General features: G+C 35.9%; 1 protein-coding gene across 8 annotated transcripts in view; it reads left to right on the top strand.

Moving 5' to 3' along the window:
* The window catches only part of vps13c (vacuolar protein sorting 13 homolog C), a 72,117-nt gene that overhangs the window by 13,967 nt on the left and 30,914 nt on the right, over positions 1–27,236 (top strand). For 3 of the 8 annotated variants that reach the window (XM_048184272.1, XM_048184276.1, XM_048184277.1), the window contains 35 exons: positions 2,032–2,089; positions 4,386–4,513; positions 5,037–5,143; positions 5,226–5,397; positions 5,531–5,593; positions 6,524–6,659; positions 6,757–6,851; positions 7,258–7,400; positions 7,539–7,731; positions 9,171–9,285; positions 9,388–9,524; positions 9,607–9,739; positions 9,814–9,931; positions 10,003–10,138; positions 14,241–14,325; positions 14,529–14,623; positions 14,851–15,004; positions 15,108–15,187; positions 15,302–15,361; positions 17,023–17,173; positions 17,483–17,599; positions 17,759–17,862; positions 17,948–18,115; positions 18,408–18,440; positions 20,146–20,450; positions 20,798–20,945; positions 21,060–21,168; positions 21,244–21,371; positions 21,478–21,634; positions 24,226–24,305; positions 24,871–24,930; positions 25,009–25,162; positions 25,246–25,365; positions 26,813–26,916; positions 27,020–27,187. In XM_048184272.1, the coding sequence (XP_048040229.1) occupies positions 2,032–2,089; positions 4,386–4,513; positions 5,037–5,143; positions 5,226–5,397; positions 5,531–5,593; positions 6,524–6,659; positions 6,757–6,851; positions 7,258–7,400; positions 7,539–7,731; positions 9,171–9,285; positions 9,388–9,524; positions 9,607–9,739; positions 9,814–9,931; positions 10,003–10,138; positions 14,241–14,325; positions 14,529–14,623; positions 14,851–15,004; positions 15,108–15,187; positions 15,302–15,361; positions 17,023–17,173; positions 17,483–17,599; positions 17,759–17,862; positions 17,948–18,115; positions 18,408–18,440; positions 20,146–20,450; positions 20,798–20,945; positions 21,060–21,168; positions 21,244–21,371; positions 21,478–21,634; positions 24,226–24,305; positions 24,871–24,930; positions 25,009–25,162; positions 25,246–25,365; positions 26,813–26,916; positions 27,020–27,187 (4,314 nt within the window). The remainder of the gene's footprint in view (positions 1–2,031; positions 2,090–4,385; positions 4,514–5,036; positions 5,144–5,225; positions 5,398–5,530; positions 5,594–6,523; positions 6,660–6,756; positions 6,852–7,257; positions 7,401–7,538; positions 7,732–9,170; positions 9,286–9,387; positions 9,525–9,606; positions 9,740–9,813; positions 9,932–10,002; positions 10,139–14,240; positions 14,326–14,528; positions 14,624–14,850; positions 15,005–15,107; positions 15,188–15,301; positions 15,362–17,022; positions 17,174–17,482; positions 17,600–17,758; positions 17,863–17,947; positions 18,116–18,407; positions 18,441–20,145; positions 20,451–20,797; positions 20,946–21,059; positions 21,169–21,243; positions 21,372–21,477; positions 21,635–24,225; positions 24,306–24,870; positions 24,931–25,008; positions 25,163–25,245; positions 25,366–26,812; positions 26,917–27,019; positions 27,188–27,236) is intronic. The other 5 variants (XM_048184279.1, XM_048184274.1, XM_048184275.1 and 2 more) reach the window with 3 other exon arrangements.

Raw genomic sequence — 27,236 nt, 5'->3', positions numbered from 1 at the left:
TTATTAAAGGCAAGTGAACAAACTGTAAAAAGAACAAATACTGTACACCAATTACAAGCATAGATAAATACATCACAAAGTTATAAATAAAGTATAAGGTCTAAATGTAGTATTAATTTTCGTGTACAGAAATGTAATAATTTAATGTAAAATGACAGTTTACTGTATAAATTTAATATAGATTAATCTTTGTTAAAGCTGTGCTTTGTTGTTTGATTTTCATGACAGGTATTTATAGGTTGCTGTCACTTTAAGAGTAAGACCCCATGCACGCTCACATCCGATAGATACAAAATTCGAATTCTTACCTCGTTCAATTAAGACATAACCGAATGTGTTTACGAGAATATTTGCCGAGAGGGGTATTTTGACTGACATAATGCATGCATGTGTCCATCCAAGTGCATTGAGGACTCGAAAGAGAAATCAATTTGGAGTTCGCAAGCTATCTGAAACTCGCCTCTCTGTGTGTGCGCGCGAGCCTTGTATGTATGTGAGTCTGTGCGCACCGATAACAGAGCTGCGTGAGATACCGAATTAAATCCTCTTTTAGCGCTGGAATGGTTTTATATCTATTTAATGCGTAAACTAGCAAGACAAAACACTTTCAAATGATAACCTTTCACTCTGTTGCGGTTAAACTTGCAATTGATCCGCAAATCACATGCGTCCCGAACCGTGGGGCTTGGTCGGTACGGATCACGGATCAACAACGATCCGTTTAACCCACTGTCTATGGTTTAACCACTAATATCCAATCATGGCGTGATGGAGGCATTGCCTCCTCTCACGTGACTTTCCCCCATTGTCAAAACCCACCGCGCGCTGTTGGTTTTCTCTGAGGGGAAGGGAGGCACGAGAGATGCGGACTCCCGCTGTAACTTCACCTGCGGGTGTCGCTGTTGGACAGTGTTCCTTTAGAAAAACGAGTGACTTGCACACTTTTTATTGTCACATTTTGTAATATTTGCATTGTTTTATTTTTGTAACATGGATTATTTTCTCATCCTAATTTTTGAGGAGGCACTGCCTCGGAGGAAACGCCCCTGGTCTGCACATGCTCTTTGTCTAAATGTCTAGGCCTGGATGTGTTTTCCAGCTGTTATTAAAACCTTCTTAATTAAATGAACATCTAAACTTTGGTAATGTTAGCTCTGTTTATATGTATTTACAGTTCTGTGTCCCTGATCTTTCTTATATATCTCAAAATATATTTTACATAGTCTTAAAAAAAAAAAAACTGAATAAAAACATTTACTAATATTTTGGTGTATTTATGGTTTGGTGATATGTAGAATTATGTCTTAAAATGGGCATGAAACTGGCTTCAAGACCTTGTAGATTTTATCTAGAAAACTAAGCAAATTGGTGTTTAGCAATCATGACTGTGGTTTGTAATGTTGTATTTGAGGGTGTGGTCTGTATAGTCTGTGTGGGGGATGCTAGGCTTACTGGTAAAGAGGATATACTCACTTTGTAAGAGGCCTAAGTACATACTAAAATAATGTGCTGCACAAAAATAAGATTTTAGCTTAAAATTTTTGACTTAAAAATGTATATATTTCCCCCCCCTGCTACATATCTCCATGTTGTTTATGTTGTGGAGACCAAAGGACTGAGACCACATTTGATAAAATCTGGGATTTTTTTTCTGTTTGATCCTGGAAATAGATTCTGCAAATTTCTTAGTTTTATTTATCAATTTGCATTTGTAGCAAATTTGTGACAAGCACAAGGTCTCTTTGAAGCTCTATGGGTCATTCTTAAATAACATGATCAACACAGGTTTTACACAGACTTTTATATACACACACACACACACACACACACACACACACACACACACACACACACACAAATGGAAACATACCAAATAGTGTGAAATAGTATGTAATGAAAATAAAGGAAACTTTTAAAAAAGCATTTTAAGCTAGTTGTCTCAGACGTTTGAACTTTGCTGTATGTGTTAAAATTTTTACATATTGAAAAATATATCTAAAATCACTTGATATTGTTTTTTTGTGTTTGCAGGACAAGCTGAAATCAGGAATCAGCACAAAAAATGAGGAACTGCAAGACTATCAATACAGTATGTATTATTGGGAGCACTTTACAAGTTAGGTTTCATAAGATGTATCTGTTAACATAACATGAACAAACAATGAATGAATATATTTTTATGAACTAACATTAACAAAGATTAATAAATACTTTATTGTTAACAAATGAGAGTGTTAAAGTGTTACCATATTATCACAGAAAGTTCATGCCACATGTATTATTATCTGGTCTTGAGCTGTTTAGTATAGCTTTGTCAGTATGATTTGGTGTTGTGCTCAACTGAACAGTTGCTGAAAGGATATAAATATTAGACATGACAAGACCAAAAAGAACAACATGGATGTTGGAAGCCTTATAAGTAAATAGTAAATAGTAAAAAAGTTTATATCATGTTTCGCAGTTGCAATCCCTGTTGATTTTTTTTTTTTTTCATGCTGATTTTTCTGGGTGTGTGTGTTACCTGTCACAGTTTCTTTTTGATGTGCTATTTAAACAAGGCTATGTGATCTCAAACTGCACACATGACACACCTCCTTATAGCACACAAACTCCTGTAATCAAAATACAGAGAGTGCAGAATTATTAGGCAAGTTGATTTTCTGATCATATTTTTTTCCCAAGCACATTTTACCAATTCCAATCCACATCAATCTTAATAACTACTATTAATATTGTTTTTAATCATTTATAAGTGATATATAATTGTTCATGAAGGCTGGAAATGAAAAATGCCTTATATTCAGGTGTGCAGAATTATTAGGCAAGTTTTCTTTTACAGGCAAAATGAGCCAAAAAAGAGATTTAACTCAGACTGAAAAGTCAAAAATTATTAAATACTCATGAGAAGGACGCAATACTAATGCAATACTAGAAATTGCAAAGTTAAAGCATGACCAAGGGACAGCAAAATGCTCATTGGGTCAGCGGGGTCAGACAAAAACAGGTGGAAAAGAAAAGACACATGTTAACTGCAAAATAATTAAGAATTAAGGTGAAGAATTAAGTGTGAAACCATCAGGAACCCTTTAGTCTCCAGCGCCACCATTTTCCAGAGCTGCAACCTACCTGGAGTCTCCAGAAGTGCAAGGTGTTAGGATCTCAGAGACTTAGGTTAGCTAAAGAATCCTAAAAAATGACCTGCACTTGATAAGAATCACAAGCTGAAGTGTTATAAAATACATGAAGACTGGGTTTTAATAGGGCTTATAGACAGACAGCTTGAGAATGACTCCTGATGGACCAGCACCACATCCTCTTGTACCACTGTTTGAAGAATTTATCCAGAATCTGGCAGTAAGGTGTTTGAGTTCACTTTTAGTCCATCTCTTATCCTGAAATGTCTGTCTTGCAGAGATGGACTAAAAATGATCTTCCAAAACTTACTGCCAGATTCTGGAAGATAAATTCTTCAAACAGTGGTACAAGAGGATGTGGTGCTGGTCCTTCAGGAGTCACTCTCAAGCTGTCTGTTTATAAGGCCTATAAAAACCCAGTCTTCATGTATTTTATAACACTTCAGCTTGTGATTCTTATCAAGTGCGGGTCATTTTTTAGGATTCTTTAGCTAACCTAAGTCTCTGAGATCCTGAGACCTTGCACTTCTGGAGACTCCAGGTAGGTTGCAGTTCTGGAAAATGGTGGCGCTGGAGACTAAAGGGTTCCTGATGGTTTCACACATAATTCTTAATTATTTTGCAGTTAACGTGTCTTTTCTTTTCCACCTGTTTTTGTCTGACCCCGCTGACCCAATGAGCATTTTGCTGTCCCTTGGTCATGCTTTAACTTTGCAATTTCTAGTATTGCATTAGTATTGCGTCCTTCTCATGAGTATTTAATAATTTTTGACTTTTCAGTCTGAGTTAAATCTCTTTTTTGGCTCATTTTGCCTGTAAAAGAAAACTTGCCTGATAATTCTGCACACCTGAATATAAGGCATTTTTCATTTCCAGCCTTCATGAACAATTATATATCACTTATAAATGATTAAAAACAATATTAATAGTAGTTATTAAGATTGATGTGGATTGGAATTGGTAAAATGTGCTTGGGAAAAAAATATGATCAGAAAATCAACTTGCCTAATAATTCTGCACTCCCTGTATGTACCATTTCTGCTACAGCCCCATACTTACAAGTACTAAAGTTAAACCACAAATGTCTGTAAGAATGGGAATACAGTTCCAGTTAACGTGCGTATGAATGAGCATTTGTCAGTTAGATATAATGAAATTACTTTGATGGTTAAAAGGATTTATGACCAACTTAGTTTTAGCATCATAAATCATGGCACCCATCATGATGAACTCATTTGTTTCTTCGTATAGTTTTCAAACCCATATTTGCCTCTGCAAGGATGTGCATCAACCCTAATGCTGAAGTTGAGCTAAAATCACCCAAAGCAAACCTGCACCTTGAGGTTCAGAACATTGCAATTGAGATGACCAAGCCACAGGTATAACAATGTTTTGTGTCTTAAGCATACTCTCAAATTACCATTCAAAAGTTTGGGGTCAGTAAGGTATTATTATTTTATTATTTTATGTTTTTTTAAAAGAAATTAATACTAGAATAGATCAAATTGAGCAAAAGTGACAGTAAAGAGTTTTACATTGTTACAAATATAAATTGTATTTCAAATAAATGCTGTTCTTTTGAACTTTGAAAAATATTAGGCAACACAACTGTTTTTAACATAATAACATGAAATGCACCGAATCAGTATATTCAAATAATTTCCGAAGAATCATGTGATAATGAAGACTGGAGTAATGATAAAAGTAATGATTTAATACTGCATATTAAAATAGAAAACAGTTATTTAAAAGTGTAATAATATTATAATAATATGTTTTACTTAATAACATGCAGATTGTAAATCAATATATAAATTATTCTGTTGTATAAATTAATTGGGACTGGTGAATTGTCTTGGGTCAAAGCCAAGATACAGCAATGTTGTTTTGGGGTGATTCTAGTACCTGTCTATGGTGGATCTGCTGGAGTCTGTAGACTGCATGGTGAAGAACGGCCCCTACAGAAAGTTTAGGCCTGATGTTCCAGTCCACAGAAATGCCAGGCAATGGTAAGTGCATTAGATCTTCATATGATGAATGGCTGATTGATTGAAGCTTGGTGTTTCTTACATGGCTCCTCTGATTGGTCAGGTGGAAATACAGCATCAACAGCATACTGGAAGTGCATATCAGGCGCTTTAACCAGATGTGGGCCTGGAACAACATCAGGAAGCACAGGCACACGCTTAAGGCTTACAAAGCAGCATACAAAGTCAAACTCACACAGGGAAAAGTTCGAGAAGATACAGAGAAACAGATCCAGGTATTAACTACACATGAAACCAAGTACTAACAAATTCAGAAATTCGTGTACATATTTCAATGTAACTTTCCACTAAATGTCTCAGACTTTTGGACCACACTGTATATACATTTATTTATTGTGTTTCCCTCAGGAGCTGGAGAAAGCTCTGGATGTGTTCAACATTGTATTGGCCAGACAGCAGGTTCAGATGGAGGTATGACAACATGTACCAAAACAGAAGGCTACTGATATTTTGACATTTTGATCCGGTGTAGTAAGCAGTGTTGGGGAAAGTTACTTTTAAAAGTAATGCATTACAATATTGCGTTACTCCCTAAAAAAGTAACTAAATGCGTTACTTCGTTACTTTTTATGAAAAGTAATGTGTTACGTTACTTTTGCGTTACTTTTTCTCACCGGGGCTGGGCTTGCTTGTTTGTTTTTTAATAACAACAAAAAAGTTCTATTTTTGGCAAAAAGGCCCTTTCACACCAAAAGTGAAATCAATAAGCCTCAGGCTGAAGGAAATGCATATTTACACCTGTACAGTAGAGGGCACAGCTCAAACAAACCTTTCAGCTGTGCTGCTATTCTGGATTAAAGAAGAATATGATACAGAAGGAAGTTCTAGTTCTTATTTCTAAATCTAATCTAAAGTATTTTTTGCTTATTAGTATGGTTGAATTAGGTATATTGAAGGTCAGCAGCAAAGACATTGGTTAATAATTGAGATTAAATACATAAAGTATATTTGTTTAATTTAATATAGTTTATTATTACAGGTTTGCAAAAATTGTTTTTATTCATTTTGAGGAATACTGAATGTTTTCGTGCAAGTGAGATGAGTAAATGCATGTTCACATTTAGTCTAAAACTACAATAATCATCATGTTCACACAGCGCACACAACACCCTCTGCACTTTATTTCTCTCAATATGGGGACAGGAGATCTGTCAGTCGATAAATGTGAAAAGTAACTTGCGTTACTTATTTGAAAAAGTAACTCAGATATTTTGTTGTAAATTGAAAAAGTAATGCGTTACTTTACTAGTTACTTGAAAAAGTAATCTGATTACGTAACTCAAGTTACTTGTAATGCGTTACCCCCAACACTGGTAGTAAGTTCGCTTTCTCTCTCCACAGGTGGTGCGGTCAGGACAGAAGCTGGTTGCTAAAAAGGCCACCACTCAAAAACAGAGTGGAGGAGGCTTCTTCGGCAGCTTTTTTGGCAAGAAAGAAGGGAAGAAAAAAGAGGAAGAGGAAGATAAAGAGCCTGAGAGTGAGTGTTTTTTCTCTGATATATTTGCTAAATGTGCCTTTGATTAAATGCTTTTTTTGATGTACGTCGGTGTTTATGTGCATGTATTTGTTATCAGGTATTGATTCCATCATGACTCCTGAAGAGAAAACGAAACTCTACACAGCCATCGGCTACAGCGGAAGCTCACATAACCTTGCCTTACCAAAGCATGTGAGTGCACCCTCACAGTGTTGTAATTGTATATTTTCCAGTCACATTTAACATTTTTTTTTCTTTGCGAAATCCAACCATTTTAATTGAAATTCATGTGATCAGTATTTTCGAATGAGGGTGAAAGATTTCCATACACACATTTTGCAGTGGGTTCAATTGGTCACATGTATTCAGCGCATTGACCAACAGATACTGTTTGACGGTGATTTTTGTGTGAGTGTGCTTTGCACATAGCTACACTATTGGCGATGGATGAGTTTTTTTGGCAGCAAAATTTCGCTAATATGACCGCACCTGTTGCACATTGAATAAAGACATTCCCAATACCTTATTTTAAGCATGTCCTCCTTAGCCTGGACATATTCTCAAAAATGTTTATGTACATTTATGTGCATATGTGCAGTATGTAGCTGTGATCGTCAACTTCAAACTTTTGAGCACCTCAGTAACATTCAGAGAGGAGCCTGGTGTTCCAGAGATCCTCAAAGTGCAAATGATTGACCTCAGTACGTCCATCTCACAGAGACCAGGAGCACAGGCCATCAGGTATGTAAGGGGAAACCCTTAGCATTGGCCAACAAATATATATAGGGATTATATAAAGTAAACTGTCTTTAGGAGCACACTTAGTTTGGTCTTGATATGGTTCAGTGTGCAATTGTGTGACATGTGTATGCTGTGTAGAGTGGAGGCTAAACTGGAGCACTGGTACGTGACTGGTCTGCAGCAGCAGGGCGAAGTGCCGTCTCTCATAGCATCAGTCGGGGGCTCTGACTCCTCTCTGCTCAGCGTGCTCTTTGAGCTTAATCCAGAGAACAGCACCGCTGACCAGCTCCTCAGAGTCCATTCACAGCCTGTAGAGATCATCTATGATGCCGTAAGGGACAAGTGCACGCACACTGTAGTCGTCCTTTGATTACAGACAGTCAATGGATTTTTCTTTTATTTAATTTAGTTGCACAAATATCATTGGTTACAAAGTAGACATGTCAACATTTGGTCAGTCCAATTGAGTTGCATTTTATGCTATGTGTGTGGTTTTATATATGTATTAAATATGTATGTGTTTTGTTATAATTTTTTTAACTTAATTTAATATAGTAAAATAATATCATTAGTACAATGAATTCGACTATATCCACCTATTCCTATGCCTCATTCCCTTATTCCATGACGCTTTCCAATTATAGGTGTAACTTCTGTTAAGCTGACATTATTCTACTCATCCTTTAACCATCGAACATTAAAAGGACATTTAAAAGTATAAACACATCAACAAGATACTTTCAACAGACCATGAACAACACCAAAAGCACGATTCTTTCCACAGCAATAACGGATGGGTTAAATATCACTGTAGTATAACATACATCTGTATTATGTAACATATGTTGCCTTAAAGGGTTAGTTCACCCAAACATTAAATTTCTGTCATTAATTACTCACCCTCATGTCGTTCCACACCTGTAAGACCTTCATTTATCTTCGGAACACAAATTAAGATGTTTTGATGAAATCCGAGAGGTTTTTTTATCCCTCATTGAAAGCAACAAAATGATCACATTCATTGTCCAGAAAAGTAGTAAAAACATCGATAAAATAATCCACATGACTACAGTGGTTCAACCTTAATGTTATGAAGTGACAAGAATACTTTTTGTGCGCAAAAACAAAGCAAAAATAATGACTTTAATTGAACAATTTTTCCTCTTCTCTGTCAGTCTGTTACGCAGTTGGCGTAGTGCTGCATTTCCGTGTTTACGTCCGAATGCCGGCTCATTATTGGCCGGCTCCTGCGTCAGCATCACATGCATGCCTCGTTCTGCTTACGTGAAGAGGCGTCGACCAATACTGAGCTGCCGTTCGGACGTAAACACGGAAGCGCTGCATCGAAAATAGCGTTAGCAAAATGACGGGAGGGACGAATTTGTTGAATAAAGTCATTATTTTTTGTTTTGTTTTGTTTTTAATTTCATAATTAAAAATGCACTATGCTTGTCAGGAATAAGGTGGATAAATATGTAATTATTTTGTTATACATTTTTTTTTTGTTATAAGTATAAAAAAGTATTTTTATACTTAATATAGTAAAAAAAAATTGAATAAAATAAAACAATATAATTACAATGAAAAAAATTTTGAAATGCAGATAATTTGACAAAATATAATGTATTTATTCATATAAATATGTGTATATTTTGTACTTAAAGTAATATAATAAAATAATAATAATTTATTTAGTTAATTAGATTAAATATAATTAGAAAGTGATAAGTCTTACATTTTTAGTGTACTATTTATTTGCCTATATTGTAGCTGACTGTCATCAGCATCACAGAATTCTTTAAGACGGGGAAAGGAGTTGACCTGGAGGTCATCACCTCAGCAACACTCAGCAAACTTGAGGAGATCAAAGAGAAGACAGCCAGCGGTAATGCTCTCATCATTTCCCATCATCCCCACAGAGAAATGGTCATACCGGAAAGGGTATGTCAGGAGCCATCAGTAATACTTTCTCTTTATCTGAATCCAGGTTTGTCTCATATCATTGAGACACGTAAGGTGCTGGACTTGAGGATCGATCTAAAACCCTCCTACTTGCTGCTGCCCAAGTCTGGATTCTATGATGGCAAATCAGACCTCATGATTGTTGATTTTGGATACCTGCAGGTGAGGGAGGGAAGTAAAAACATATTTAAGAGAGAACTCTCTTCTGTTAATAATGTCTGTATATTTGTGTGTGTGTGTGTAGTTGAACAGCGTAGATCAGGGCAGCCATCAGCAGATATCTGCAAGTTTCTCATCACTAGAGGAAATCATGGATAGAGCATATGAAAGATATTCATTGGAGCTTCGCAGTGTCCAGATACTCTACAGCAAATCAGGTAAACTGGACTGGACTGAACTGCCTGAACAAGCTATTTCATTCACCCCTTTTTAACGTCTGCTCTTTTTGAAGGAGAGAAATGGAAAAATGCTCGTCTTGAAGGCTTCTCCCATCAGCACATCCTGCAGCCAATGGACTTCACACTTCAACTTGCTAAATGTATGGTGGACAAAGATTCCCGTATGCCCAGGTTAGCGTTTGCTCTCTGTCGCATGTCTCTCTTAATCCTCACACATGCACCAATAGCTGTTTCCTTTCCAGGTTCAAAGTATCAGGGGAGCTGCCGTTACTTCATGTGAAGATCTCTGACCAGAAGATCCAGGGTGTTCTGGAACTGGTGGACAGTATTCCTCTCCCTCAGACTAGCTCAACCCCTCCTAACACCCCCACAGAAAAGGTTAGAAAACACTTCAAATGAAAAGAGACAGTCTACAGCAGTACAGTCTCTCTGTATTGGCTGATGTGTTGCTCCATCTGACACTTAATAAGTCATGACTCATGAATGGTAGTTTCTTGGTAGGATGCCACGGGTATTTGATACTATTGTCATTGCTGTTGTTTTTCTGTAAGCTATGAATATTTCAAGCCTCCAAATCTAATCGCAGTGTACTTATTGCTTTCAGAGTCATGTGATAAGTCTGAATCTAAAACAAAGAGTTGCTTGCTTTTATATTTAGTTCCTGAATTTGCTCTGTGAGCGTGACAGTGCAGCTTTAGTCTCCACAGATTACACAACTCAGGAAAGACATTATCCACAATCAGCATCACTGTCTCTCAACCCAATGAACCATGTGCTGTATCTTATTAGTGGACTTGCTGCCTCAACAAGAAAGAAAAAGCCCTTACTAGTTTACTTTGCAAAATAATTGTTGAAGGATGTTCTAGAGATGATGTAGAACAAAGATGTTCTAGATATCATCATCTTGATAAATATAAAATAAATTTAAATAATAAATATAACATTTACACAACCATTCAAAAGTTTGGGTCATTAAAATTCTTTAAAGAAATTAATACTTTTATTTAGCAAGGATGCATTAAATTGATAAATGAAAGATATTTTTAATGTTACAAAAGATTGTGGTATGGTTTAGGGTCCAATTCTCACTTATTAACTAATTGCTTATTTGAATGCATATTACTAGGATTTTGGCTGTTTATTAGTACTTATAAAGCACATATTAATGCCTTATTCTGCATGACCATATTCTACATCCCTTAATCCTACCCAATACCTAAACTTAACAACTGCCTTACTAACTATTAATAAACAGTAATTAGGAGTTTATTGAGGCAAAAGTCATAGTTAATAGTTAGCTAATAGTGATATTGGACCTTAATCTAAAGTGTGACCAAGATTTCTATTTCCAATGGGCCTTTTTACACGTTGTCACTTCATACGTTTTCTCTGATCGGATATCTAGCCGTTCGTGAAATGACCAGGTATAAATGCCTACCGAGATACTTTCGAGACGGATTTAAATTCGATCACTCAAACCACTTCAGGAGGTGGTCTGAGATGCATTCCAGACAAAACTGGACAAGTGTAAATGTATCTGGTTGTTGAAACCACATATGTAAATTTTACTCCTCCCAAAATGTTAAAGGTGCCCTCGAATGAAAAATTGAATTTATCTTGGCATAGTTAAATAACAAGAGTTCAGTACATGGAAATGACATACAGTGAGTCTCAAACTCCATTGTTTCCTCCTTCTTATATAAATCTCATTTGTTTAAAAGACCTCCGAAGAACAGGCGAATCTCAACATAACACCGACTGTTACATAACAGTCAGGATCATTAATATGTACGCCCAGGGCTTGACATTAACTTTTTTGTTCACCAGCCACTGTGGCTAGTGGTTTTCCAAAGTTACTAGCCACTCAGCATTTTCACTGGCCACAATTTTAATGTTGGTAAATTACATTTTATATGATTAAAGTTGACTTTGTTATGCTTAAATTACTTTATTTTGAGTCATTTTACTTGATTTAGAAGATTTAAAACCCTTTCAAACTTTTAAATGCAGACTGACCACCCAAATCAAGACTACATTGTATATCAGCTGGTATGTAGCCTACATGTGGGCAAGAGGTGGACAATATGAGCATGGGCTAATATGAGAAATTTGATAAGTTATTTGTGTTAGGCTATATAAAAGAACAAAGAAGCAAATTACGAAAACAATAGTAAATTAAAAATAATCTTTTTTCAGATACAGTAGGTTTGTTTAACATATAGCCTAGCCTACATTTATTTAACATATTTTGTTGTTTGATTAACATTAATGACAGAAAGGTAGGCCTATTTAATTGGGCTGCTGAATGCATGGACGTAACTGACGCATATTCAGTTATTACCCACCTGTTTACGTCCACTTAAGCCATAACCGACTGTATTCACGTGAGATACTCCACACGATGGACATTTAGACATCTGTGTGCACGTGTATTTGATTCAGGCGCGAGGAGAACTGATCGCGCGCGCGACAGAGAGAGAGCGCACGCGACAGAGCGCTTCTGTTGTGTGTCATTCAGCGCAATTCCGCCTATCCCTCCTTCACTAACTGCACGTAAATAACGAATTGTGTGATTGGATTGTAATTTTGTGCTACGACGATCTTCGACGATCATTTGGCTGTAAACTGAAATTATATTCAACCCGCCAAAGTGGCTAGTGGGAGTGGCTGTCTTACCCGCCACAGCTGAAATCTACCCGCATTTGGCGGGTTGGCGGGTGTTAATGTCAAGCCCTGTGTACGCCCCCAATATTTGCATATGCCAGCTCATGTTCAAGGCATTAGACAAGGGCAGCCAGTATTAACGTCTGGATGTGCACAACCAAATCATCAGACTAGGTAAGCAAGCAAGAACAATAGCGAAAAATGGCAGATGGAGCAATAATAACTGACATGATCCATGATAACATGATATTTTTAGTGATATTTGTAAACTGTCTTTCTAAATGTTTCATTAGCATGTTGCTAATGTACTGTTAAATGTGGTTAAAGTTACCATCGGTTATTACTGTATTCACAGAGACAAGAGAGCCGTCGCTATTTTCATTTTTTTAAACACTTGCAGTCTGTATAATGCATAAACACAACTTCATTCTTTATAAATCTCTCCAACAGTGTAGCATTACCCATTATTAGCCACGGAGCGCTATCAAACTCATTCAAAATCAGAAGTAAACAATATAACAGTATACAATACTCACATAATCCGACGCATGCATGACGAACATTTTGTAAAGATCCATTTTGAGGGTTATATTAGCTGTGTAAACTTTGTTTAGGCACTGTTTAAGGCAAGCGCGAGCTCTATGGGCAGAGAGCACGGGATTTAAAGGGGCCGCAGCATAAAATCGGCGCGTTTATCATGATGCCCCAAAATAGGCAGTTAAAAAAATTAATAAAAAAAAAAATCTATGGGGTATTTTGAGCTGAAACTTCACAGACACATTCAGGGGACACCTTAGACTTATATTACATCTTTTAAAAACATAATCTAGGGCACCTTTAAAAAAAATAAATGTGTGAGAGCTTGTTATAGGCTATATGACAGTTTAGCCAGATATGATAGTGCGACTGCAACACTCATCACTGCAGATGAGTAGCTGAGTATCTCTTCAGCAAGCCGACGTGCAAACTGACGCAAATGAGAGTGAAAGTAAGTCTCAGATGCTCAAAACGCAATCATCTTCATTAAAAGTAATGAGACTAAATGATCTTACCAGTGCTTATGCCGCTCTCTCTCTCCTATTGCTGTCTTTGATCTTGAAATTAGCTGATGATATTTAAAATGCAGCTCATATCTGTTGCTTTTGTTGACGTAAACTCGGTTAAATTTGCATATAGCTCTGGAATTGAAGACTGGGGTTATATTCGTTTTGCAGGGACGCATTTATGTGGCCAAGTGTAAATGTAACCGTTTTAACAAATCAGATAGATATCCGATCAGAGAAAACGAAATAAGAAAGAATAGTGGGACAAAAATCATAGTTTCCACAAAAATATTAAGCAAAGATACATTTTTTTCATCATGGATAATAATATATGTTTCTTGAGTAGCAAATCAGCACATTAGAATGATCATGTGACACTGAAGACTTGAGTAATGATGCTGAAAATTCATCACAAGAATACATTTTTAAATATATTAAAATAAATAAGTTATTTTAAATTGTAATAATATTTCACAATATTACTGTTTTACTGTATTTTTTATTAAATAAATACAGCCTTGCTTGGGTAACATAATAGACTTTATTCAAAGACATAAAAAAATCTTACCAACTTCCAAACTTTTGAACAGTAGTGAAAATTTGTTGACATATTTTACTATGTTTAAATCAATTATGCAGTTTTTCCCCCAATGTTGCCACAGAAAACATTTAGTGTTGGTTGAGAGTATGTGCTTTCTGTAAATGTACAGGAAGCAAACAGATTGAGAAAATATCTTTTTTGTTGTTTGTGTAATAATGATGATATTCTTCAGAAGGTGTTGGGGATGCCGCTGTCTGAAGCCAGGCCAAAGGTCTTGGGTTTAGACCCCACAGTTCTGTCCTATACTGTTGAGTCAGGTCAGAATTCATCCAGATACTCGCATGCACTTTCACACAGAACAAATCACTTCTTTCATTTAGAAAAAAAAAAAATTCTTAAATGAATGCCACACCAGTCTTTTGTTTTTAATTGACTCTGTTCATATAAATATGCTGATTTTCTCACTGTTTATTTGTGCATATGTATCTGTCTGTGTGTCTAATCGTGCATGCGTGTTCAGACTCAGACATCAGTGAGAAGTCTGTGGATGAAGACTCTCTCAAAACAACCTTAGAGGAGCTGACCGAAGTGCAGTTTCAGTTTGAAGTCAAAGAGGTATGTTCTTCTTCATTGCTTTGTTCACATCATCCTTTTAAAAAGGCATACCAAGTCATCGATTAGCACGAGCCCCGCATTTCATAAAAGCTTTTATAATAAAATCATTCAGCATTCCACCAGTTGATTACAATTATTTTGTGTATGATTCCTGTTTATGTTTGTGTTGACTATTGTCTGTTTTAGTGTGAAGTTATGTATATGTGTCCATATATGTGTATATGTAGGTGTTGTTGGAGCTTACGAGACAGGCCGCTCAGGAAGATGTTGTATTGGCCCTCAGCGTATCTCAACTGGGTGCAGAGGGCAAGATACGAACCTTCGATCTCACTGTCACATCTTACCTGCGCAAGATCAGCCTGGATTATTGCGAGACGAAAGGTACACGCACGCACATAAAGTGTGATCAATGTTTTGTTGTTTGAAGTACTTCATGTTGTTTCAGGGATGCCGTCTTTCTCATTCTTGTGTGTATGTGTTTCAGATGTGCAAAATCAGCCACTTCATCTAATTACCTCTTCAGACAAGCATAACTCTGATCTATTGAAAGTCGAGTACATCAAAGTAAGCATGAGCATCTCGCTCGTCAAACACTCTATAAAAGACTCTCTTAAATGGGTTGTTTTAGCTAAGTGGTTTAATTTGTGCTGGTCCATGTGGCCTTTTTGTGTCCTTTAGGCTGATGTGAATGGACCCAGCTTTCACACCTTATTTAATCATACAGAACAGACACTAAAGGTATGTTTTAAGTTTTACAGTTCCAAATAATTGAATGCCAATATTACATATGAGTACATATGCAAATATAAAATATATATCTTTTATACATATACTGTATATAATACACTGCCCAGCCAAAAAAAAGTCGATGTTTGGATTTTAATAGGCAAATACTTAAGAGTCTATGAATGAATTATTATTAGTGTGATTATTATGTTTCTAGCATGTTATATGTTTGGCAGCAGTTCTTTTAACCCTTAAAGATGGAGTGTGTAGCTTTTCATTTCTTAAACAACCACATAGGAAGACACATCATGGCCATATTCCAGGATGACAATGTCAAGATTCACCAGGGCTAAAATTGTGAAAGAATGTTTGGGAGTGAGCATGAAGAATCATTTTCACAGTTAAATTGGCACCTCTGAGTCCAGACCTTAATTTCATTAAAAAGTCTTTGGGATGTGCTGGAGGAGACTTTACAGAGTGCTCACCTCTTGCATTGTCAATACAAGATCTCTTGAACAAAAATTGATGCACCTCTTTATGGAAACAACATCACAACATTTATTTCCATCGAGAGGTACATCATTTTTTGATCAAGATCTTACACTGAGGTTAAGGTCTGTGGCATTTCATGTGTGAAAATGATTCTTCATGCTCCCTCCCAACAATTCTTTCACAATTTGAGCCTGATGAATCTTGACATTGTCATTCTGGAATATGGCCATGATACATCTTAATACATGGTTGATTTAGAAATGAAAAGCTACACACTTTGTTTTAGGGTTAAAAGAACCTTTGCCAAAACATATAACATGCTAGAAAAATAATAATCACTGTAATAATGATCCATCCAAGTATTTGCCTATTAAAATCCAAACAGCGACTTTTTTTTGTCTGGGCAGTGTATATATATGTATATACATATATGTATGTATATGTGTACACGTCAAAAACAGTCATATACAGATCATTTTTATTACATAGTTAGAATCACATCATTAAGGCCCATTCATACCAAGAACGATAACTATAAAGTTAACTATATTAACGTCCACACCAATGAATGTTATCGTTCTGTTTATTTTTAAGCGCATGCTGCAGTTTTGTCATCTGCCGCTTTAAATGCTCAAGCTCTTTAAAGCAGGTTGGATTCTGATTGGCTGTCAATGTTTTTATCGTTCATCAGCTGGAAAAAAAATCATTAAAGTGATTCCAACGATATCATTTCTCTGTGTCGTAATTATTATATCTGTGTGTGTTTAAAACTATATTTTTATAGTTATAGTCTTTGGTGTGAACAGGCCTTTAGTTTTTTTTGTTCTTATATTCAGAAACAAATACTTCAATTATTTTTAAGCACTTTGGTATGGGGAACACATATTCAACTATTAACTTTTGCCTTAGTAAACTCTTAATTTACTGCTTATTAATGGTTAGGAAGGTAGTTGTTGTCGCTTTTAAGTTTAGGAATGGGGTAGGATTTAAGGATGTAGAATATAAGGTCATGCAGAATAAGGCATTAATATGTGCTTTGTAAGTACTAATAAGCAGCCAGTATACAAGCTAATAAGCAAAGTGAAAATTGTTCCCCATACTAAAGTGTTACCTATTTTTCTTTTGAAAAACCTTTTTTATTGAAAAGTTGCATTAAGCTATTGATTTATTTAATTTCATAGGTGGAGTTTTCCTCATTAGACTTCATGCTGCACACTAAAGCTTTGCTGTCTACCATCAACTACATGAATTCGGCAATACCACAAGACCTCACAGCCTCTAAAGACAGAGAAACCAAGAGACGAGACGATAGAGTGGCAGCAGGGAAGACAGGTGGGAGCAGGCACGCACACATATTGAAACTAAACGTGTGAAAACAAATGCATTTTGCTTGTCAAATTAATAGGTAGACCCTGAATAATGCTCATGCATCCATGTTGTCTTTGTCTCCGCTTTATAGGTTTTTTCATGGGTAACTAATGCTTTTTTTCCTTGACCTTTGCACTGGTCTTGACATGATATGTACTAACAGGGGCCTGAAACAGTTATCTGTTTTGCTTGTGTTAAAGCATGTTGCAGACAGTACTGATTGTCACACACTGTGTTGTTTGAGTGTTTTAACTGGAGTGTCTGTTTTCTTAGTGTCCAAGTGTTCGAAGGATTCTGGTGTTGTGAACTTTATGTTGTCCGCTGTGCTCGGCTCCTTCAGAGTGGCTGTCTGCGACGACAGAAGTAACATTGCTGACATCCGGGTCCAAGGTAGAAAAATCAAAAGTGTCTGTACATCAAAGTCAGCATATCTTAAAATTAACACATTGCATTATATTATATTTATTTAATTTGTTTTCCATAAGATATTATACACATTTAATTCCTTTTCCATTTTCTGCAAGTTAACCAAACCTTGATTTATGTCAGGCATTGATGCATCTGTGGTGGTCCAGGCCAAAGAAACAGACGTTTTTGCCCGTCTGCGTGACATTGTGGTTCTTGATGTCGACCCTAAGACCGTCCATAAGAAGGTAAAAGATCGGTCATATTTGTTTTTGGCAGTTTTGCAGATGCCGAGTTTTTATGCTCCAATCATATTTGTGTGAATATCACCAGGCGGTGTCAATTGTTGGAGAAGAGGTGTTCAGCTTCAAGATGACCTTGTTTCCTGGAGCCACTGAAGGCGAAGGCTACACCGACACTTCCAAAGTGGATGGAAAAGTTATCTTGAGACTTGGCTGTATCCAGATCGTCTACTTGCACAAGTTCCTTATGTCTTTATTGGTGAGAATATTGTAAATGCACTTACCTTTCATATATGTGCTCATATGCTGTCGTCTGTATTGCTCTGTCATCTAAAGTTAGTACTGATTGGTAAGTCCCTTATAGCTGAAACAACTAGGGAAAAGAACTTTGAAAATCAATATTTCTTTCTCAGTGTCTGTATTGTTTGTATTTTGTCTGGACATGTATGTCTCTCCCCCTTTTTTATTTTTATTTTTATTGTTATTTTTTTGTTGCTCCGCCACCTTTTCTCCTCTCATTGTTTTCGTTAACTTTGTCTTCCTCTTTTCAGGACTCTTTTAGCTATCAGTACTCTGCTGATGAGGTACAGACTTGGGCATGCTGCATTAAAGTCTTTTGCTTTGCAGCTTAACTTCAAATGCACCTCTGCACACACTGAAATACGTTTACATCCCACTAAACTCCACTGGATTTGTTGTGCACATCATTAAACCTTTAATTTGATTGTAAGATGGAAATGTTAATCCAGGTTAACCACATTTACAGCAATGTTTATGACTGCCTTTGTTTTGTTTCTAGTGCAGTGCAAACTTTCAAGGGAGTGTCTGGATGACTTAAAAGTGAATACAATTCATAAAAGAAAATAAAATAAAAAATAATCAATAAAATATATAATATTTTTGTATCTTTATATAAAACAAAATATTTTACAATAATCTAAACTAATTAAATTAAAATGCTAAAAAACAAAAAATCAAGATGCTGCTGAAACATGCATTTCTGGGATCAGAAAAGGAATTGTGGTTTATTAATTTAATATATAAAAACTCCCAGATTCTTTTAATTAAAAAAGTTTGGAAAAAAGCAGCTTTGTCATAACTGCAGCAGAAATACTGGAAATATATTGGGGGCCTTTAAGTCAAAACGGTTAAGAACAACTGCTCTAGTGGCAGGTTAATATTAAAGTTACTGGTAAAAAAAAAATAAAGAATAATACTATAGAATAATATATATTCTGAAAGCTGGAAAACACTATTTAGAAATATATAGCTTTGCTGCATAGTCATGAAAATGTAATTATATTTAAACTAAACAGAAGCAGTCTTAAAGTTTCCAATTACTAATATTGTTAATATTATAACATTGCTTACATTACATGTAGTATATATACCACTGATAGATAATAAAGTCTTTTAAAATGGGCATGAATTTTTAGTTATGCTTCAACTTTCAAAACAAGAACCAGAAGAAAGGTTTGTCTTCTGTGCTTTCTGCACCACTAGTGGCATCAAACAGAATTGTGTACCCCCTAACAAGTGGATCCCTTCCAAACGTTTTTTTTCAAACTATGTATCCCGCCATTTTCCATTTTTTTTGGAAACGGGTCAGAAATGCCACATCTTCAGTCAGTATCGAGTCAGTAACCGATTATAATTCCGTTTGCTCCCACTAATGTTACAGAAATTACATACTGCAGCTTTAATGCTGATTTGTGTTTTTTTGTAATTGAGTATATTAGCATTTACTTCTTAGATTTAATTGTAAGGTATTCTTTTTCTAACTGTGAGATATTGTTAAAGAAGTGGACATTAAATTATGCAGATTCACCCTATAGTGTTCTTTAGATGCAGTAATTGATCGTGAATATGTGGATTTGCATGTGTGCTTGTATCTCATGCTACATACTGAAGTAAAAATCACTGAAATTTGAGATGGAATTTCGCACGATATGGATGCCTTGATTTTACTGGTTCTAACTTTCATTCTCTACATGCTTAATAATAGAAACAGCTCACCTATCATACCCAGACAATATAATCATCAACTTTACTACTTTATCTCACAAAAAAATACTGTTTCACACCAGCACTGCTTTTTCCACCCCTGTTGAATTTGCAACTTTTTGTTGTAAATTTGGCTGTCAGGCGTTTTAAAATACAAGAACATTCCTGCATGAATTTTCCTTACTTTGGAACTCAAGCTGTTACATTAAAACCTTCTCTCACTTCTACTGAACTGCCATGTCAAGTCACACTAAGCTGTAACTAACTGTTGGTTGTCTTCCATAGATGTTTGTGGATAACTTCCAGACAGCGAAAGAGGCTCTCAGTGCCGCCACGGCTCAGGCCGCGGAGAAAGCCGCTTCCAGTGTGAGGGATTTTGCTCAGAAGAGCTTCAGACTTGCCATGGACATCAGACTGAAGGCCCCCCTTATCATAATCCCTCAGTCCTCCACATCCTATAATGCATTTGTGGTTGACCTTGGTCTCATTACTGTGGGAAACAGCTTCTCACTGCTGGCAGCTGAGGGCTTCCCATTGCCTGCAGTTTTGGAGACCATGGATGTAAAACTCACACAGCTCAAATTATCTAGGTAACAAAGAAAGCTGGAGATCTTCAAATTTTGTTTATGTGATTTAAAGCCGATTTTACAGTCAAGTTACAAGCAAAGAATAGTGCATCATATTTAGGTCATTATTTTCTGTTTTATTTTAGTATTCTTAACAAACTATTATTATTTTCTATAGTATTACTACTACTTTTTTATTCATATTTATACTGTATATCAGCTTTTATTTCAATTAAATAAAAAATGTTAATAGTTTTAGTTTGTTAACAATAACAACACTGATCTTCTGGGCCTGTTTGATGTTTGATTCCGATGATTTAGAGATGGCTCCTAACTTTCTCAGTCTTATATATTTGATCTTCTTTCTCTAGGACTGTTCTGAAGCATGATGCTGCTCATCTAGATATTGAAATTCTTGAGCCCATAAATCTCGAGCTTTTAGTCAAGCGTAATTTGGCTGCCACCTGGTACAACAAAATTCCTGGAGTGGAGGTCAAAGGAGTACTTATGTCAATGAATGTAAGTTTCTTGTGACGTTTCAAAAGTGAAAGTGTTTAATCTATACTCTTAAATGGCACCAAAAGATGATTGAGAACCAAAGACTAAAGATTAGCATTTTTCGGGCATCTGTAGATGGCTCTTGGCCAGGAGGATTTTGGGGTCCTCATGAGAATCCTAGCAGAGAACATTGGTGAAGGAAGCAGGACTGCTGCAGTGGAGGAAACAAAAACTTCTGCTAAAGGTTTAATCTGTCACTAAACTTCAGTCAGTAAAGTTTGTCTTTGAGGGCTTCATTTTACCCTATTTTCCTTCATAGATGAAGCTGTTATAGATGAAGGAGTGATAGAGACACTTCCTTTGGGAACAGGGAGTCAACCTGCATTGACCAATGGTGCTTTTACTGAGAATATTGTCAATGTGCTGCTCAATTTTGAAATCAAGGAGGTAATTAAGCTCACTTAAGTTCTTATTTTCAGTTGTCATACAGTCATAATTTCAGATTTGTTGACTAGGTATGGACTGAGAATCCTGTATCTTCCCATTCTTGTAGGTTATGCTGAAGTTGAAAAAGCCCAAAAATGGGAACGAGTGTCCCTTTTTGGTTCTCCATGTAGCTCAGCTTGGAATTGATACCAAAGTTCGAAAATATGACATGGAGGCCACAACATACATCAAAACCATCTCCATGAAGTGCCTAGAGTTCCCTGGTTTGTAGAGCTTGGTTTAAAAACCTCACAGTGCAACACAATTCCATAAATTAGTAGAATTAATGATAACACTTTATAGTAAGTGTACAGTAATAAAGTACTTACAAATCATTAACAAACTATAAGTTTATAGTTAATTCATAGTTAATATACTGTAGTCGCTACATTTGTTAATATATTAATAGGCTACTGTATATACAAATAGTGAGTTCTTCATTCATTGTCACTGTAATTAACACAATTATTGTTGTTTAATTAGCTTGTAGTTAAAGGATTAGTCCACTTTTAAATAAACTTTTCCTGATAATTTACTCACCCCCATGTCATCCAAGATGTCCATGTCTTTCTTTCTTCAGTCGAAAATAAATTAAGGTTTTTAATGAGAATAATCCTGGAATGTTTTCCTTATAGTAGACTTCAATGGGCACCAAACAGTTGAAGGTCAAAATTAGTTTCACTGCAGCTTCAAATTGTTCTACACGATCCCAGATGAGAAATAAGAGTCTTATCTAGTGAAACCATCACTCATTTTCTGAAAAAAATTTAAAATTATATAAAATTCCAGCAGTGTACACTGCTAAGTGTATTACTGCCCTCCACAGGTCACAGTTTGAACTAATTGTTATATGCAATATGCTAGTTCAATAGTATATAACAATTAGTTCAAACTTTGACCTGTGGAAGGCAGTAACACGCTTAGCAGTGTCTACACTGCTGGAATTCAAATAGAGGAGAAGAAAAAGAGAGCTAGTTCAAGATGAGCTTTTATGGCTAAAACTTATATAATTTTCAATTTTTTTCAGAAAATGAGTGATGGTCCCTTATTTCTCATCTGGGATTGTGTAGATCAATTTGAAGCTGCAGTGAAACTAATTTTGACCTTCAACTGTTTGGTGCCCATTGAAGTCTACTAATAAGGAGAATAATCCTGGAATGTTTTCATCAAAAACTTTAATTTCTTTTCGACTGAAGAAAGAAGGACATGGACATCTTGGATGACATGGGGGTGAGTAAATTATCAGGAAAAGTTTATTTAAAAGTGGACTAATCCTTTAAGGAATAGTTAATTGGTTATTAGGAGTAAATAGTTTTCACTTTAGATTAGGTCATGGAAAATGGTCTTTTAACCAAACTTTTAACCAACCTTTATTAGACATTAATTGCATTCATATTTAGTGTTCCTTAAAATATTTACAAATACATTAAGCACACACACACACACATACATGTTGCCATATGTTGTTTATGAATCAATACTCTGGTCTCATGAGACCAAATCAATCATTTTTGATCTAACATCATCCAAACTGTTATGGTGTTGCTAGAGGAGGAGTACAGTGAGAAGTGTCTGGTTCCCACAGTAAAGTTCAGTGGTAGTAAAGCTCTTATATAGGGATGTATGAGTGCTGAAGGTGTGAGGGAGTTATGCTTTATCAATGCTGTCATGAATTCCCTCACCACTGTGTAATTTAATACACAAACTTGAAACAGAAGATGTTACCCTTTCCTCATTCCCTGCATTGTTGGGCCTTTTTTAACATAACAATGAGGATGTGCATTCTCCCAAGGTGAAAAACCTTCTGTGGACATGTATTGCACTCAGTCTTAACACTCTTGAGCCCCTGTGGGGGATTCTGTAGAGACGAGTTGAGCAACACTCCCCATTAAAGATCAGGGCATTTAAGGAGCTCATCATTCAGGAGTTAAACAGGACAGATGTGACAATTTGTCATGAACTTGTACACTCCGTGCCAAGAAGGGTCAGAGCAGTATATTCAAAATTATGGAGGGCATACTAAGTACTAGATTATTATACATTTTTTGAATTAAATCTAGGGTGTACTCATTTCTGCAGTCCTTAATTTAAACAAAATTGGCTAATTTACTTATTTTATGGCTATTAATGACATATATTTCTCAGTTTTTAATATGTATATGTTTAATACATTTTAGTTTTGCCATCTTTCCATGAATTGTATTAGTGATCATAAAGAAAATACATATTTTTTTAATTCGTTCAGAAGGGGTGTACTCATTTATGCTGTGCACTGTATACATAATTGATTTTTTTTAAGGAACACTTAATAATACTAAAAATACTACTACTTAACACCAATGTACAAATACAATTAATGTCTAATAAAGGTTGGTTAAAAGCACTTAACTAATGACATTTTCCCATTTTCCGTGACTGATCTAAAGTGAAAACTATTTACAGTCAATAAGTTGTTAACATTCTCTAAAAAAACATTCTCTCATCTCTTTACTTATGAACTAATTACACAATAATAATTTGTTTAATTACAATGACAATGAATGAAGAAGTCACTGTATGTATATAGCCTATTAATATATTAACAGGCTATTTATTTATACAATTAATGTATTGTAGAGAGACTACAATATATTAACCATGAATTAATTATAAACTAATAGCTTGGAAATTATTTGTAATTAATTTATTATTGTATACTTATTAAAAAGTTTTACCAAATTGATTTATATTAGTGAACCTATAAACACATTTTAAATATATAATATAAAAAAATAATAATTTTATGATTTTATATATATATTTTTTTTTTTTGCAGATTCAAATGGAGAGCCACTCTGTATAATCAGTTCCTCAGCAGAGTCAGGAGCAGATCTTTTTGAAGTCAAATATTTTAAGGTAGCTTTCTTTCTGATGTACAGATGTGAGCGCATAATTTCAGTCATTGCATTAGTATTAGCACTAGCTTTAATTATGAAACTTCTTATACAGACATTGCTAAAAACCTCCTATATTGTCAAGTGGTTCCATTTTTTTAATCCATGCTTGAGTTAACTTGTGGCAGGACATTTCATGTCTACACAGGATTTAAGATCTTATTTTTGAACTATTATTTAAGGTCAGCACATGAATTCATTGCTTGATCAAAGCATCTGGACAATTAGATCCAGCCATTAGTGATTACGCTCTTTATGGTTTTTGGAGTGCCTCTTATTTTAGCACCTGATGGCCATTTTTCTGAATTGAGACTGTCACTCTAATAATCACGTTTTGATTACATACATAGATGTGTAAATGTATAGATGGCTATGTAATATTTCCAGAAACAGTGCTAATTGATCTTTCAATATTAATTGGATTATTTACTAATGTTTTAGAAATCTTCATTATGGAAGACAAACAAGCAGGCGCTGAGAGCTTCCAGGAATGGAGACCTTAAAATTTTTAATTCTTATCTTTGTAGGCTGATCGAAATGGGCCCAACTTTGCTAGCGTCTACCAGAATACTGAGCAGAAGATGAATGTAAGCATCTGTAAATAATGTTAAATAATATACAGTTTTGGAAATTAAGGAGTTTAACAGGCCTTAATGTGTCTTCAGGTGGTATTCTCCTCCCTGGACTTGATGTTGCATACTGAGGCTCTCCTCTCTACTATGGACTTCTTGTCTGCTGCCCTGTCCACCAGCAGTCTGCCCTCACCTGAGAGAGAAAGCAAAAAGAGTGACGACATGAGAACTACCTCAGCTAAATCCAGTAAACGCACTCCGAAACTGACAAACACTGAATTCTTTAACATGTTTTAAGAATGAAGTAATGAAGAATTGTTTTTGTCTCAGCTGCACTGAGCTCTCCCTCTGATGGTGACATCATTGACCTGATGGTGAATATGCAGCTTGGTGCATTTAATGTGTTGGTGTGTGACCAGAAGTGCAACATGGCAGACATCAAGATTCAAGGTCTGAATCCATTTCCTTTTTGAATTTTAAAAAACGTCTTATGCTATATATTGGTATAAGTTACTACATTACTGCTACTGCAAAGCAATAATAAATGAATACAGGCTTTAAAATGTAAGCTTTTAGTACATCATCATTATTGCAACTACAATATTATGCATATAATATTATATTACTAGCTTTAGTATTTTGCTAGTCTGGCTATCACCAGACCAAGCTCAATTTAAAATTGAACATTGGTCTGGGGAGTTTGCTATGTATTTCCTACTGCACAAGAGGCATGATCAACGAGCATTAGTCACGCAATTGGATAGTCCTTCAACCAATCAGATCAACGATCCGGGTGACGTACTTTGCAGAGCGATGCGAAAACTCCAGGCAGGTTTACCGTGTGTCTCAGCTCCCTAGTTCAGTAGTCAGGGCACTGATCAGGGAATCAGCCACATTCACTTACATGATATACTGATTCACGACCTAGGGAACTAGGGAGCTGATTGAGACGCAGGTTTAGTTTGTATTGGTTTGTAGCATTGATCCGCGGTTTGCAGAAGCAGCAATGGCATCGAACGATTTTTGCAGGTTGTGCAAAAAAACATGAAAGTGAGTGGTATTTACACCCACTCGAGCGATTTGTTTGCTAAAGAAGTCATTCTGTATCGTCGAGAGGTTAAAAGGTGACTCTGATACTGTTCTGGTTCAGTGTAAATGAACACGGAATATAGCCGCCCTAAACTACGCCATTGTCATGACAACCAAAAAGAATTCCAGTCAGTTCAGGCGGCACGAGATTCAAGAAGCAGGGAGACGAAACATATAGAGCAAATAATAAAAATATTGTCTACCATCAAGGGGCATTGAAGTAAAAGAGTCCTGTACTCACATCGTGAAGCAAACCACCAAAATAACAGCAGAGAATCATTGTGTGTCATTAATTGCTGTTTGTAATCTTCCTATGAAGAGACTGTCGGATCAACGCTCTGCTACATTTCTCTCAGATAAGGTAAATGCTTAACACAATCGGCGTCACTGTGATTGTGCATTGTTATTTTGGAGAGACGGGTAGATCAGATAGAGTTTGAAAGCTGCTTGCCGTCGCTTCTCTATCGTCATCGTGTTATACCCGCCAATAGCGAGCAAGGTGGATAAGCCAGTCTGTGATTGGTTCCCGCAAAAGTGTAACAGCGCAGCAGAAATGAATGCATGGGTTTCCAGACTGAGTTGCCGAGCGAAATCAAATCGCCGGCAGATCAGGCTGGATTTACCCAGACTAGTATTTTGCCAGAAGCATGTTGAATTATTTTATTGTTGTTTTTTTTTTTTTTTAGCAAAAATTCTTAAATTGTTATATTAAAACAACCTGTTTATTTTTTTTCCTCTGTGTATCATCTGCATATATATTTCTTAGTTATTCTAAAGCTGATTGATTATAAATCTGCTCCTCCTGTAGGTTTGGATGGTTTTCTAAAAATGCAAGGAACTCAGACCCACATGTCCACACGTCTGCGTGACTTCATCATCATCAATGTGGATCCTAAAACAATTCACAAGAAGGCAAGTTAGCCAGACAAAGTAAACAAAGTACAATTGAAGTGAATTAAAGTAAAGTGAACTGCAATATCTATAATTTTGTTTTTGGTTATTTATGGTTCTCTAGGCCATTTCAATCGTAGGCGATGAGGTGTTCAGCTTCAGCATGAGTCTAACACCCAAAGCCACTGAAGGGGCTGGGTATACAGATACTTCAAAGGTTGATGGCAAAGTGAAACTCAACGTGGGCTGTATTCAAGTGGTCTACCTTCACAAATTCGTCATGTCGCTGCTGGTGAGTTTGAATTGCACACATGGCCTCTCTGCTGATTCGAGCACACTAA

The sequence above is a fragment of the Megalobrama amblycephala genome, linkage group LG3 (assembly GCF_018812025.1).
Source record: "Megalobrama amblycephala isolate DHTTF-2021 linkage group LG3, ASM1881202v1, whole genome shotgun sequence".
Lineage (NCBI taxonomy): Eukaryota > Metazoa > Chordata > Actinopteri > Cypriniformes > Xenocyprididae > Megalobrama > Megalobrama amblycephala.
The sequence above is the reverse complement of the archived record's forward strand: the minus strand, read 5'-3'. Positions and strand labels throughout refer to the sequence as shown.